Source organism: Pteronotus mesoamericanus, unplaced genomic scaffold (assembly GCF_021234165.1).
Source record: "Pteronotus mesoamericanus isolate MK-2021 breed Mesoamerican mustached bat unplaced genomic scaffold, CSHL_Meso_final scaffold_705, whole genome shotgun sequence".
Taxonomy (NCBI): Eukaryota; Metazoa; Chordata; class Mammalia; order Chiroptera; family Mormoopidae; genus Pteronotus; species Pteronotus mesoamericanus.
Genome location: NW_026555326.1, coordinates 4,193,247 through 4,209,242, shown reverse-complemented (window position 1 = coordinate 4,209,242; position 15,996 = coordinate 4,193,247). Strand labels below are relative to the sequence as shown.

The 15,996-nt window shown below is 37.1% G+C and overlaps 1 protein-coding gene across 1 annotated transcript in view; it reads left to right on the top strand.

Annotated features, from left to right (window-relative positions):
• The first annotated feature begins 252 nt into the window (after positions 1 to 252).
• Positions 253 to 15,996, top strand: part of LOC129062469 (C4b-binding protein alpha chain-like) — a 78,212-nt gene continuing 62,468 nt past the window's right edge. Inside the window, exons 1-6 of the mRNA XM_054563493.1 lie at positions 253 to 389; positions 7,516 to 7,682; positions 8,519 to 8,707; positions 9,565 to 9,664; positions 14,175 to 14,260; positions 14,429 to 14,623. Coding sequence (XP_054419468.1) covers positions 7,520 to 7,682; positions 8,519 to 8,707; positions 9,565 to 9,664; positions 14,175 to 14,260; positions 14,429 to 14,623 — 733 coding nt within the window. The 5' untranslated portion in view covers positions 253 to 389; positions 7,516 to 7,519. The remainder of the gene's footprint in view (positions 390 to 7,515; positions 7,683 to 8,518; positions 8,708 to 9,564; positions 9,665 to 14,174; positions 14,261 to 14,428; positions 14,624 to 15,996) is intronic.

Below are 15,996 nucleotides of genomic sequence, written 5' to 3'. Positions count from 1 at the left end.
AATCTGGCACCAAATTCATAGTACATTTTCATTTAAGGGAAATGGTTGGCAAGGAGAAAATAAGTGATTGCAACATTTTATCAAGAATGGGGGCCAATGAAGAGGAAAGAGATTAGGTAAACACTGGTGCTTTATTTCTGTTGTTAATCATTCACTGGGCGGGTAGAATCTGCTCAACCATTTTTGTTAAGCCCTTTCTGATCAGCCAACCACATGGCTGGAATTTTGGGATTTTTTTGGTGGAGCAATTTCTAACGAACTTCAGGGTTTTCCGGTAAACTTTTATCTAGGGAGGAACTAGGACTATTAGAGATCAAGGCTGTTTTCTTCCTTGAGAAACTGCCCAAGGCACCGGGATAGAGTCCTACTTCTTCCTCAGCTACCTGCAGGTCAGTGGATTCCTTAGGGTATCTTGGGGCAAGGCTGGGGGTTTGGCCCTTTGAGGAGTGAAAGATGAGAAGGATAAGACAGAGATAAATACTTGGGGGTGTTTTCAGCAGAAATCTTTGGAGGAGTACTGCGTTAGGGAATAGCATGACTTGAAGAGTACTTTGAATGCCACTGAGCCTCAATTTTTAATTATAAGTGGTGGAATAATAACATATACTCATGAAATAAACTGAAATAGAAAAGAAGACATTGCTCTTGTTATTGTATCTAAAAGTTGAGTGTGTTGGTTTGTTGCTTTTTTTTGCCATCTATCCATGTAGAAGTAAGCCAGGCTTCCCAAAGCGGGTTAAAGGAGTCCTGGTTTTCATAGTCTGCATTCTGAAAATTGATGCAATTTCCTTTGGAGATTTTATTAACTCCTCTATACCTCCTTTTCCAATGCACAGTAAAAACCTTTCAATTTGATAATAAGGAGGATATTGTTCAATTTCCAGTTCGTTCCTGAAACTAGAGGCCTTAGTTATTCTCACCTCCTTTTTTCCCCTTCACTTTTTGAATATGGCAACGTTGATTACCATTTCTTCTTGAAATTCTCTTCTTGGTCAGGCAGGACATAGTACTATTCTGGTCCTCATTTCAATTCTTAAGTCACTTTCTTTTGACTCCTGTTTTGTCTCTAAATATAGTAGTACAAGGAGAATAAAAAGGAGAATATCCAGAATAAAAAGAAACATCAAGAAGGTTTGTATAAAGTAGAGATACCTTTGAATATAATATAAACACAGAAAGGTGGAGCTGGTAGATAAAGGAATCCTAGGATAGGAGGGAAAGTATGGAAGCACATTCTTTCTGGAGTCTGAAAGTGAGGTGACCACGAATGCAGGTGAAAGCAAGGAAACACTCCACTTGAGACTCGAGAAAATATTCTGAATTTTAACAGGAGGAAAGTAGGTAAAATAAATATACTAACTTAAAAACGTAATCTCTAATGGAAGAAGAAATTTGGGGGCTGAGGATTTTCCCAGTGCCTCTCAAATTTTACTGCATCGGTCAGTGCTGACTGACTTTGGCTCCTGAGTTGGTTTTATTTCTGTAAGAATTTAAGAGGTGATGATGGTCACTGAAATCTGGGAGCATATGCTAGGGAAGTCACAGCTTTTCAGGGGGCAGTTTCACAATTCTAGACTTTGTAGGGAAATAAAAGAAGATCTAAGTTTAATGTCATTATTTTTAGTGATGAGGAACTGAGATCCGAGCTGCTAACGTAGCTTCTACAAGATCACAGAATTAGGTGATGGTATTGCTGGGACACTAGCCCAGGTCTTCCCAGCTCCCAAGTCCGAGCCCCCATCTCCGCGCCCTGTGGCCTGCTGAGCTCTGCGCAGGTTCTGCGGAGGAACCCCAAGGAGGGAACTGCAAGGATGGTGAACTGCGAATGTTGTGCCTGACCAACTGAGCTGCCACACATCCTGAGGACTTGTAAGGGAAGTCAGATCACTGTATCATCTCTTCAAAATTCACAAAGCACTTCACACACATTATTTCATTTGGTGCACAGTAAGGCAATTAGTTGTTCTTAAGAAGAAAAGACTAAATTGAGTTTCATTTATATCACATTTCTTGGGTAACTATTTTATATCACATACAATAAAAGCAGGTTGGGGCTGGAAAGTCAAATAAGTAACTTTTTTGTTTTCAAGAATTTACAATCTACTTCAGGAGGCAAAAGTGAATATAATACAATGTGATGCTACAATTAAGGTATCAGAAATATACTAGGGGAACATAAAAGAAGCTGATACTTCTTGGTGGTGTTGGGAAATTCTTCATCACAGAGGTGACATATGATCTTGAGGTTGGAGGTAAGAGCATCCATGCACAAGAGACATTCTATGCAAATGGCTGAAATTGTTTAAAATAATTCCAGGGTGTGTTTTGGAAGAGGTAAGCACCTTCATGAAGTTGAAGCACAGTGGTTTAAGTGAGCAGAAGCAGAAGGAGACGTATGGGGACTTAAGGAACTGGGAACCATGAGATTTTCTAAGTAAGCAGACTTTTAGGATTATAGCCACCCAAATGTTTGGAGGTTTTTACAGTGGTCTAAGGGGCAGTGAAGGAAATGATGAAAACCTAAGCCTGGAATATAGAAGTAGGGTGCAGAAGAGAGCAGCAGATTCTGCTGGTGCTGTGGCCAAGATAATCGGACTAGACCACTCTGAATATGACAAGGGCCAAGAGAGAGGAGGCTAGGGTGACTCAGGATTCTGGCCTGAGAGGCTGTGTGGAGATTATTACTTCAGCTGAAGCAGAAAGTAGCATTCAAAGGAAGATAGTGCATTTAGTTTGGGATCTGTTGGATTCAAGGTGCTTGAGCAATAGAAATAAAACAGTTATAAACACTGATCTGAACCTTGAAAAGTATTACTTCAGTTTTAAAAAGGTTTTTTTGCTTGCTTCAACAAGAAATCTAAGAAGTGGTTGCCAGGGCTGGGCGTGGGAATGAGGATGGGAGAAATAGAGAGAGACTGGTAAAATTGTACAAACTTTGAGCTATAAGAGGAAGGTTTGAAGATCTAATGTAAAACATGGTGACTACAGTTGATAATACTGTATTGTATAATTAAACTTCGCTAGAGAGTAGAACTTAAATGTTCTGGCCCAAAAAGTAAAAGATAAATATGTGAGATGATGGATATGTTAGTTAACTAGATAGTGGGGGATCCTTTCACAAGTGTGTCTGCATGTGTACTTTAAATACCCTTCAGTTAGTCACTTATACCTCAACAAAGTTGAAATTAAAAAAATTCAAGACTCAAAAATTGTAGCTTACTTTTAGGATTGCAAGAGAAGAGGAAAGCGAAGCCATTTATTTCTGGATTTGCAAAAAAACAAAAACCCTGAGAAGTATTTATACCTTTCAAAAACACATGTTAATTTAAATATTATGTCAGACAAAAAACAATTTCCTGAAATAACCAGTCAGAATTATCTAGGGTTAAAGGTTGCTTTCAATTGCCAGAGCTACAATCTCTAAAGTCCAAGAACGACTCCTTTGTTAGAAAGAAAGTTGGCAAGATCAGTTTTATGATGCAAATACCTGCTTTTCTGCAGCTGCAGGAAAGAGAAAATATCTCCTCCTTATTTTGCTGGAATTTCTTTCACCGACTTTTTTCAGGCTAGGCACGGCACTGAAGTTCCACTCTTTAGCAACAAGAATAAAGGATGAGCAGGCTGGAATGGCTGCACATTTACATGGGTGGTAATAGGGCTGAATAAGATTTTTATTAACAATTGTGTTTATAGAGCATGTAAGGTTTTGTATCTACAGAAGACAGTTGGGCCCAGAGATCTGTGAATGATTCACGGATGATGATCAAAGTGATGGGAGTAGATGCGTCCCTCCCAGGAAGACAGTTAAGGGTGAGGAAGGGAGCAGCCTAGGCCACTGAGTGTGGCACTAGGTCCCGCTATTACCAAGGGCCACAGTGAAAACCCAGCCAAGGGCTTCTGGCCCAAGTCCAGTGGACTTTCCTCTGCTCTGGGGCTTTAAAGTCCCAGATGATACAACCATCTGTTATAATTTCACATCATTATTATAATGATGTTTTGATCTCTACGCGTTCTGATCATGTCAGAGTCACATTGCAACACCAGTTCTCTCACTGTCTTTCCTAATATCGCTTTTGAATACTTATTACGTGCTGTTCATGCACCAAGCCCAACCTCTTCTCATCAACTCTGGGAGACATGGTTAGTTATTCTTATTTTATAAAATATGAAATTGAAGCTTAGAGGAGTTTAGAGCACTAAGTATCTTGCACAGGGACACACACTTCTCATGTGGTGGAACCAGGATTCAACCCACATGACCTGGGTCTGACTCCAGAATCTGTGTCCCAGGGCCTGGCCACATACTGTTCTTCTGTGTCTGTGGCCCTGGCATGAGGCTGAGTGATAGAAATCCCTCCTCACAGCATAGAGTTTGGATGTGAGGCTTCCTTTTACCTCCTGTCATAAACTGAGGAGGGGGGAGCACTAGTTTTTGTTTATTCCTTCCCACTTTACTGTCCTCTGTTGACTGGTTGATTATACGATGACTTCAGATTCCAGGTGGGGAAGAGCCTCAGGTGAAATCACTAGGGTCCATGCCCATTAAAACACAAGTGTACCTTGCTTTAAAACCAGTTAAAATCTGACCTTGACAAAACAAACACTGTAAGACTAGATACGGACATGAACAGTATTATTTTTCTTTAAAACATATTTTGTTCCTAGGTACATTTGAATGTAAATTCAACATTGATTGAGTATTTTAACTGTGTGAGGCACAGTACTAGGTACCATGTAGGGTGGAGATGAATAAGAACCCACCCTTTGACTTCAGGGAACTTATGGTGTAGTGGTGGACCAGCATCAGATCTTAGTTATAAGCCAAGTCAGAATCAGAGTTATAAACACTAAATTGCAATTGGAATATGGAAACTGGCCTGGAGGGTAGGAGGGGGCCTTGGAGAGATGGCTGGCAGAATGAGTAGGAATTAGAGAGGAAATGGGAAGACAGAAAAGGATGGGGCAAGGTAGGGGGGAAGAAATGGGAAGTATTGAGGATCCAGGTCATCCAGGTCAGTTGGAACATGGAGCTTGGGACAAACTAGTGAAAAGTTAGTTGCCAGAAGCCAGTAAGTGAATGCCAATTCTTAAAGATCAGTTCACTGAAGTCAGTAAGTCATATTTATCAAATTATCAATTTACTTATCATGGTTTTAAAATGCACTCCTTTTGAATATATTTAATAATTATTAACATATTCTTTTTTGGACATAGCTAATGAATATGTTCTTTATAGCAGTATTTTAAGTATTTTTATTCAATTTCCAGAAAGTAAGGATTTAATTTTCTGGTATGTTTTTATAAATACACTTCCTGAGTATATTTAATGCATATATGCAGTAATAGCAACTACAACGATTCACATGGAAATTTTTTACTTTATACTATTATCCTAATTTTTTATAGTAGAATTCTATTTTGCCAACATACTGATATTTTTAAATCTTTTCAATTTCACTGATGTCCATAAACATGCCAATTTACTGACTTATCAAAACTTAAAGAAAGTTATTTCTATATATTTTCTGAGTGTCTGGGGTGTCATGGGAGCTTGAAATGATCAAGAGGCAGACAGGAGGCTCTGTGAAAGCTGTGAACTGCGGAGTAACGTGTTTGGAGCTATGCTGCCAGTGTGAAACATTTACTGAATATGCACTGTGGATGTGAAAGGCATGATCCTGGCCATTTGAGACTCAAAGACCGCTAAGACATGATCACTACCTCCCTTATTCAGAGTCCAGCAGTGAGACCAAGCATTGAGGAAAGAATTGAGATGAATTTTTATTGCCTGGGAGGAATATATCATATTTTATAAATTTTATAGATGATTTAATGGACTGTTTTTTTTTTTTATCATATGGAACTTGCCTCAACCCCAACTGTCCACAGTCTCATTGGATTGCTAGGGGGTAGAAGAAGTAGAGACTTGATATTGGAAGGCATGTACTAGGAAAATAGAGCAGGGGAAACATACAGAAAGGAAGTATGTGAAGGCCCAAAATGAGGGTTCTGGCTCCTTCCCAACCTTTCAAGAACACCTCAACCTATTCAATACAAATTCTGTAAAGATACTTTTAGTAAAAAAAATCATTTGATAAATTGTTCATTAGGTTGAATTTATTTTTTGGGCAGAATTGTCCTACCAGCCATATGCAGATTTCATGGGATAGGATGTGCATGGATAGGGTGAATTTGCCCACAGCTGACAACTGATGGAAGAATGGCTTCATCAGAAATGAATTTTGGAAAGATAAGATTCTCTGGGTCATTATTCAATGAAGCTAGGCCCCTCTACATAGTGTGCAGGGCCACTGTAAACTTTTCTCCCCTATAGTGTGGGACAGAAACATCTTTGAGGGAAATATTGAGGTGACACTCTTTATCTAAATGGAGATGTGCTTAATATAAATTATGGACACATGAGAGTGTAGACTCATCTGGATCTAATAGAAGCATCAGAATAAGAGATAAAATTGAACATTTCATTTGGAGTGAACTTCAAATATTCTTTAAAGACAACAGAGACTATTTCTAATGCAAATTTGATATATTGTTTTTTCCCTTAAGGGAAAGAAAGTGGTGATGAAGACAAAAATATCCTTCATGATTTTGCTTTAGACTAGTATTTAAATAATCTCATTAAATAAAGAACGTTGTATATCTCTATATATCTGCATGTGTAGATCTATATCTCTCTAGATATAGAATCATTTATTTTCAAAGCTGAAAATTGCTTAATGGTTTATTGTCTTAGTTGACAGTTGTCATGAGACACTCCCAAAACTATATGTAGTGATCCACCTCCTTTTCTCTATCTCATTGTTTTCCTGCTTTTTTGTCTTGTTTTACATTTGTCCCCTCTTCTCTAAATTCTCTGCCACTTTCTTGGTCAAATCATCTCTGTGGCTCACCTGGCCAACTGCAATAGTCTTCTTAATCAATCTCCCTGCTCCTTCTCTTTGTTCAATTTCTCATGTACACATATGACAATGATCTTCTTAAAGCAAAATGATGTGTCACTCCTTAGCTTTAAAGCAAACAAACCACACACACACACACAAAAATCCCAAACAAAAAAAACAATGGCTCTTTATTCCCCAAAGAGTAGTGTCCATAAATTCTTAAATTTGATTCAGACACACCTGTAAGCTGGCCTCTCCTTAACAATCATCTTTCCATCTCAGACACTATTTTCTAGTCACATTGGAATATTATCTACTTTTCCCCCAATTTACCCTGCATACATTCTCTAACGTTTAAAGCATACCAGACTCAGATACAGCCACCTCCTATCTCTCTATTTGGAATTAATCTGCCTTTTTAGTAGAGCTCCATCCCCTCTCCTCCCGAATCCAGAAGCTAATACTTTTTGTCTTGTGTTGTAACATTTGTGCATGTATTTTCTTCCAGTATAGGCTGTAATTTTCTTCAAGACATGGATCCCATAGCATTTATCTTAGTGCTTTATGAAAACTAGGAATTCAATGATTTTATTAAATTGAGTTCTTTCAGCAGAAAAATGTTGGAGAAGCCTCAGGTCATGTACCCTCCAAGAACTCCAAATAGGACCCTTGATAGAAAGCGGAAAATTACGGGCTGGCCCTTCTCTAGGCTGTGGAGAGTCTTTGATCCAACTCTGTTTCAAATGACTTTGGTGGCTGCTCTGCTGGTGACTGTTCTTGGTGAGTAATAGACAAGTTTAGATTGGCAATAAACATTCAAGTTCATCCACTTGTCTACTTTTAAGACTGACAAAGAGATGTTTTAGCTTTTTGCAGAAATCCATCTTCAGCAACCAAGGGTTTATTTGACCAGGATTTTGGATTTGTTTGACATTTGGAATTTAAGGGGATTTGGAGTTACTTGGAATTTATGGGAATTTGCTTTTGCTATGAAAGAGGCAATTTTCTTTCTAGACACTTCTTGCTAGATTTCTTCTCCTGTAATTTCCTAATCTGTCTTCCACCCATGACTTGAAACAAATTTATATTAGCTACCAGCCTGACTGAACAATTTTCACTGCCAGTGGGTTTATCCAGAATGGAAAGGGAAAAGAGGATTAAGATTTTTACAGTTCAAGGGCTTCGTGTTTCTCCCTTTATATCATTCAAAATCTAAAAGGTGCAAAAAAGTACAAATTAGAAATGTTATGTTTCTGTTGAGGAAAGTTGTAGGGACTTTTGACTTTGCACAAATGCATCTGAGTAAACAGATATGGGAAATTTGATAGCTGATGAAATTATGTCAGCCATCCTTTTAAAATAAATGATCTCATATATAATAGAAAAAGGATGAAAAATTTCTGCCTTTTTTCATCCTTTTATCATTTATCAGCAAACATGTATTACTAATCAGTCATTGAATTCACTGAACAATAGAGATATAGTAATAGGAGTTATTATTTTTCTTGATTAGGGGAGAAAAAATGGTTCCTGCTCTAAACATCATACTACTGAAAACACTAAATGCTGTGTCCCAAGCAATAACTTTTAGTGCTCTTTTTCATTTTGGTGTCCAGGTGACTGTGGTCCTCCACCCCATTTATCCTCTGCTATTTCCATAAAGGAGTTGAATGAGACAAACTACGAAAGTGGAACCATTCTGAAATATCACTGCCGCCCCGGCTACACTAGATCCGGTTCAGGATTCTACTCTCTTATCTGTAAGGGAGACACATGGGAGACATATGGGTCAATCACCTGTATCAGTAAGTATGAACATTTTTTTTTTCTGTTTGTACTTTTTCTTTTTTTGCTAAGCTGTATCAGGAACAAAGCTTTCTGAAAGCCAATGAAAACTTTTGGTCACTAAGAAATCACCCAGTTTGTCAGTGACTGATTTCAGTACAACTATGTGTCACTTTTTGAAAAACATGAACAAGCCTACAAACAAATAAATAAGCAGAACAGAAAAATTAGGAGCTACTTAGTGGCATTGAAAAATAAGTCTGTTCTTTACAATGTAATTCAGTAAACACTTCTTTCGAAAGTTAACTACATATTCAATTTTAATATATTGAAAACCAGATTCACTCTTTATAAAATTATAAAAAGTTAAATGGCTAGAAATTGGTAATGCAGTTTCCAAAGAAACTTCACCCAAAATACCTGCTGTGCTTGAAAGAAGATGCTGTGACTCTCTCAGGTGAGAATACTTTCTGTGACGTTTTCCAATAGTAAGGGTGTACAGTCTCCACTTTGTTTGTTATTCCTTTCGAGGCCAAGGACATACGTTTGGGAGTGGTCTAAGTGCAAAGTCCATGCCGCCGACCCAGAGTGCAGCAGAGCTCCCTGCCCCGTGGCGAGTCCTTGGCTGTGGCCTGCACCACCATCATGATTTAATTGGCCATTTTAATCTATTGGTAAAATATAACAGAAAAAAATTAAAAAATTTAAAACTTTTTCCCCCGAAGTAAAAATTCAATGAGTCTGGATCAGAAATAAGTTTCCAACCTTTCTTTCTGGTCTTCCTGGAAGCACAGATTTAAGCTAACCAGTCTCCTTTTCTAACGTCGTATCTGTGAGTATTTGAAATCACTAATCCTCATTTTAACTTTTCTCACAGGAAGACTGTGCAGCAACCCAGGAGAATTACGTAATGGGCAAGTGATCATTAAGACAGATTACTCTTTTGGATCACATATAGAATTCAACTGTTTAGAAGGGTGAGGCCATCTAGAAACAACACTTTAAAAAATTATTAGCTCATGTGTTTATATATTTCAGAAGTAAAAATGATGAAAAAGATATACAGGGAATCTTTGCTTTCACTCTATTGCCATCTACCCCTTGTCCTTAAACAGGAATCTACTTTTATTAGTTTTTTAATGCATCTTTCTAGTGTTTACTTTTACAAATACGAGCTATGAAATTAGTAAATGTTGGGAACCGTCCCGCCTGGTTTCAGGGACTGTAGTCTCACCGACAGGTGAGAAGGCTCCAAGGCTGGAGCTGAGCATGGAGGCCTTAGGAAAACAGGCCACTGAGGAGACAAAACCTGTCTCTCTGGCAGGGGTTGTGCCCCTGCCTCCCTCACATCACCCTGTTTGGCCCCAGAGGGTGGCTGGTTAGTCAATGATGGGTAAGACCCTTCAATGGCAGGGGCAACCTTAGATAGGCCCAGTTGCACTGGGGCCATCAGGGAAGGACTTGGGGAACATGGAGACATGGCAAAAGACCCTCACCCCTCGACTTTGTCTTGGCCAGAGTCCTCGTACTATCTGAAAGAAGTCTCCTTATCTCTTGGCTGCTCTCCTCCACCCACCTGACTCTGGCTTGAAGGCTTGAAACAGTCCTAGAGGCAGGTACAGCCTTGATCTGGATCAGGCAGTTCCTGGGGGCAATTAGGTCTGGAGAAAGAATGCATTAACTCCTGGAAACCTACTTTGCTAAGAATGCCCTTGAGTTAAGGAGTACTGGTGTTTGGGGTCTGAGCATAGGATGAGTTTCTTTCCCATGTTTTAGGGCTGAATAGGTATCACCCTGTCTACCAGACCCCGAACTAAGGCAAATTTCTGTTCCTTCAACTGTTGTCTAGGACCGCTATCTGTTTTCTGTAAACATAGCCTTTAGGCATTGATTGATAAGCTTTGCATGCATGTTGTATACTTCTGTGCATATTGTTCTCAATAAAAGCCACTTTGAGAGAAGGGCTTGGGGCCTTCTCCACTGGAGGGAATCACCACCCCCTTTTCCTGGCAGACCAAGAGTGTCTGGTACAGTTTATTTCTTCATCTGGGGCAGCTGGGGAGACTGTGGAATGGGGTACCTCCCTCAAGTAAATATTTTTATTTTGTACCTTTTCAATCGCAAATGTAGTTTTTAAACCTTGCTTTATTTTTTCTTATGAATAGATATAGGAGATATTTCCATGTTTGTGTATAAAGAGGTTTCTCATTGGTTCTCTTTTACAGTTACATTAAATTTTATTATGGGATATATCATGAATTAATAATCTCAGGATATTTTAATAATCATGGATATTTTCAGTCCTTCGCTATGCTGAACACTGCTCTGATGCATTATCTTGTAAAAACATCACTTTGTACATATGTAGTTCAATCTGTAGGGTAAATTCCCAGAGTGGGATTTGTGGATCAAAGAACATATATATTTGAAAATTTGAAAGGTATTGCAAATTGTTCTCTCTTGGAGTCACATGGTTTTGCAGAGTATGCAAATGCCTATCTCTGTATAAACTTTCCAACTAAGTGTGTTGTCAAACTTTGGAAAACTTGTCAATTTAAAAAAATTTTTCCAATTTAAGAAGTAAAAATAAAATCTCACTATAGTTTCAATATATATATATATATCTCTTACTGTAAGCGATGTTGAACATTTATATGTTTAAGAGATGTTTGTATTTTTTAGTAAACTCTTGGGTATGTTCTTTGCCTACATTTTTCTCTTGACTTAACTTTTTATTCTTAATTACTAGGGCATATATATACAGGGTAGGGAAAAAGTAGGTTTATAGTTATGAGTATGTGAAACACATACTTTATTCTTATATTATTATTTATTAATTATTGTATTATTTTCCATACAAACTTTTGCCCCATAAGCATAAGTGTGTGTGTATACACACACACACACACGCGCACACACACATACACATATACCACATGAACCTATGTATATTAGGGTTTAGACCTTGTTTTTGATATGAACTGCAACTTTTCTTCAAAGTATATTATGTTTCATTTGACTTGGTTACTGGTGTATTTTTTCTTTTCATGGAGAAATTACTTTTATGTTGTCAAATTTATCAATTTCCCTTTTAAAAATGGCTTATGTACTTTAGATCTTAATTTAAAAAGTCTTCCTCAATACAAGAGTTCAATCTATTTGCCAAGATTCATTCTGCTACTTCTATGTTTTTATTTTTTTAATGTTTAAAGCTGTTATCTATTTAGAGTCAATATGTTATATATAGTGTATGAGGTACATATCCTAGTATATATTTTTCCAATGGCTTTCTTGTTATCCCACCATATTATTTAAAAAGTTTATCTTCAATCTAATAATTTGAGAGTGTTTTTGATATTATATTAAATTCCTATAGGTACCTGGGTCTATTTATGGACTTTTTATTGAATGCCATTCTTTTGTCCTATTCATATACCTATTTCACAGTTATCTACTTATTGAGACTTTATATGTTTTAATAGCCAATATGAGTAGTCCTACTTATTACTCTTTTTTACAGAATATTTCTAACAATAAACTTGTTTTTTTCTGACTAAAATGAATTAATCATGCATTCATGCATTCATGATTAATTCGTTTTCTATATGTGTTTTATAGCCTAACAAAAGTTTTCTTAATGTCAAAAAATCTTGTTCCTTGTTATGAGCAACAGTAAGCTGATCTTGTATTCCCTCCTCACTTCTTCATCCTACTCTCTCTTGTTTACCAGCAAACTTATATCATTTTTATCTTAGCACTTATATTTAACATTACTGTTAAATCATGCATATCTATAGCTTGATTTCAGTCCCAACTCTTGCAGATGAGGCAATGAGGGAATTTGTTTTATTTTCCATTCTCTCCTGTATCTGCTATTATTTGCTGGTTATATTATTTCTACCCTCTCAGAGAATATAACATTTATATTTCATTCAGTCACCCCACCTTTGTTTTTGTTCTAGATCTGCATTTTCAGTGCTTACTGTTGGATATTTTGTATTCTCACTTTTGTTCAAATTCCCCTGTCATCTTGTGGTTAGCTATAGTTTGTCATCCGGTGATTTCCTCAAAGAAAAGCTCCAAGTGAAAATTATTAATTGAGTTTTTACAGGTTTAATACTATCTCAGGTTTTGATACTTAAAGGATAACATGACCAGATATAAAGTCCTTGGCTCATAATTTCTTTTCTTGACTATCCTATAGATATTGCTGCACATCCATTTTAGTGGATGTTAGTGGAGGGCTCTGATGTCTACCTGGATTTCTTGTTCTTGTATGTGGCTTGGTCTTTGGCTGTCCGAAGATATTATTCTTTATCTTTGAAATGTAATAATCTTACTCTTAATTGTTCTGATACAAACCATTTTGTTTAATTTTTGTTGCTATGTGATATAAAATTTTTTAAATTAAAGTATTATTCTACTTTTGTAACATTTACTTGAAGCACATTTAAAATAGCTCTTTTTCTGTGTGTGTATGTTTCTTCTTCACATTCTCCAGTTAAGAATATGTTGATTCTCCTTTGCTTATCATCGATATCTCACATTTTTGTCTAGTCTTTTTTGTTATATTCATTTTATTTCATTTATATTCAGATATATTTCGTATATATTCACTTTGTTTGATTTTCTCATGTTTATCCTATTTTCCTTGTTGTAAATATCTGCTAAGAAGAAAAATGAGAAGATTTAACACTATGGTGCTATTGGAACATTGATGTGTTCCTATTGAAATAATCAGAAACAGTACTTTTCATTTGTTTTCCTGGCTAGGTTAGAAAGATTGCATTTTAAAGAAATTTCAAAATAAAGACACATTTAATTCTCATTGTATTTTATCTTATTAAAAGATCGATTTTCTAAAACATGACTTATTTTCTTTAAGTTATTATTAAACAAACTCGAGGGGCCCTTAAATTGTTAAAGGTAGCATTTATGTTAGTATTCAATCATATTTTAGGTTATTCCTTGATGACAGTACACTTTGAAAACATTAACAACCTTTTTTATTTCCTGTTACCATAATGCATAGAGGACAGAAAGCTTAGAAATTGTCAAAGGCATAAAAATGGGAGTTGTGGACAGGGAGTTAATGGTGTATGGGTAAGGGCAAACATCTGGAAACCTAAAGGAAACTAAACCAGGAGAATTGAAAGCCAGTTATCTAGCTGGTACTCTCATTGAAACTGCATAACACACTTAAATGAGTTTTTTAAAATTCTATATTGTCTTGTTTAAACTCTGGATGAACTCCATGACTGACATTTAGTAGATGCTTAATAAACAAAAGAACAAATGAACAAATATACACATCTCATTGAAGTGAAATTTTACTGAATGGAGTGCTCAATGGAAAGTGTTACCTGAGAAAACATTATTTCTTCATTTTTAATTCTGAGTAACAATTCTATTTGATCAGAAGCTCTTATGTAATTTAATTTAGGGTAGAAATAATTCCAATAAAATATTTGATCCTATTTTATTCAGATATATCTTAGTGGGCGCAACCACTAGTCATTGTGATCTCCAAGGCAAAACAGTTGGCTGGAGTAATCCTTTTCCGGTATGTGAAAGTAAGTAAAGACTTTCTCCGATTTGACTATAAACTTATTCTATGTTAGGTAATAAAATTCTTGTGCATATTTGCTACTTCTTGTATGCTTTATTAGAATTTGCATCATGAATGTGAGATTTGGAAAGATCACCCTAATTATTTCTTCCTCTTTACTTAATCATCCCAGTTGCACAATGTGAGTTACCTCCAGACATCAGCAACGGGAGGCACAATGCTAGGAATGAAGATACCTTCACATATGGCTCTTCTGTCACCTACAGCTGTGACCCCAACTTCTCAATGTTAGGCAAAGCTTCCATTTCCTGCACAGTGGAGAATAAAACAAGAGGTGTCTGGAGCCCCAGCCCTCCTACTTGTAAAAGTAAGTCAAAGTTGAATTGTTGAATTCTCTTTTGAATTTTTCTCTTTTGTTTAAAGGAGCAAGGAAGGTAAATTTATGGGGGTAAATAAAATGATTCAAAGATAAACTACTTATTGCAGTAATGGAAGTCATTTATTTGGTCTGCCGATGCTGACGCATGCCATACCATTACAATACAGTAACAAACAGCACCAATATCTCATTGGCTTTGCAAAGAAGTTGATTCTAATGCATACTAAGCCTACTGCACATCCAGGAGACTCTAGATGTTAGTTTAGCAACCACCTCAGTATTCCAGGTTGACTCTTGCGGCACCTCCATATCAAAAGGCACTTTCACAATGTCTTCAGTACAAAAAGAGAGAAAAACAAACTGTGCTCCGGCTACTAAGAGCTTTGGCCTAGAAGTAACCACTATTACTTTACACTGCAGCCTTTAGTCCACAATTAGTACTGTGTAGACCCTATCAATCCTAAGGGAATTTGGAAATGTCATCTTTTATCTGTTCAGGAATCCAAGCTGGAAATTTTGGTAAGTACTTATAATGTCAGCCAATACGCCCACAGAGTAAGCTAAACCTACTAACCACCAGAAGGTCATCGGGACAAAGTAAGCAATAATTGAGCCAAAAGATATATTATAGTATTGCTAGTCTGCTAATCTTCCTTTGCTACTCAGTGCCTACATAGTGTCACTTGCTATTCTGACTCCCTACAGGACACAATCAAATCAGGAGATGAAAGCATGATGCTGCAAACAGTTCAATGCATGGAGTCTAGACTGTAGGAGGTGGGAATGACAGACACTGAGGCTGGAAAGTTAGCAGGGTCAGGTGATAAAGGGTCTCATGCTTCTCTCAGGAGTTCAGTCAGGATGAAGATGGTGGGGAGACAGGGAAAGGCTTTCACCAGGGGATGTAATGTGTTGCATTTGATTTTATTTTGTAAATATTTTATTGATTATGCTATTACAGTTGTCCTGATTTTCCCCACTTTGCACCCCTCTACCCAACACCCCCCACTCCGTCAGGCAACGCCCCCCCCACCATTGTTCATGCGCATGGGTCATGTGTATAAGTTCTTTGGCTGCTCCATTTCCTGTACCGTACTTTACAGCTCCTTGGCTATTGTGTAACTACCTATTTGTAATTCCTAATCCCCTCGCCTCTTCACTCAATCTCTCCTACTCCCCTCCCGTCTGGCAACCATCAAAATGTTCTCCATATCCATGATTCTGTCTCTGCTCTTCTTGTTTGTTTAGTTTGTTTTTTAAATTCAATTGTTGATAGATTTGTATTTTTTGCCATTTTGCTGTTCATAAGTTTGATCTTCTTCTTAAATAAATCCCTTTAACATTTCACATATAATGGTTTG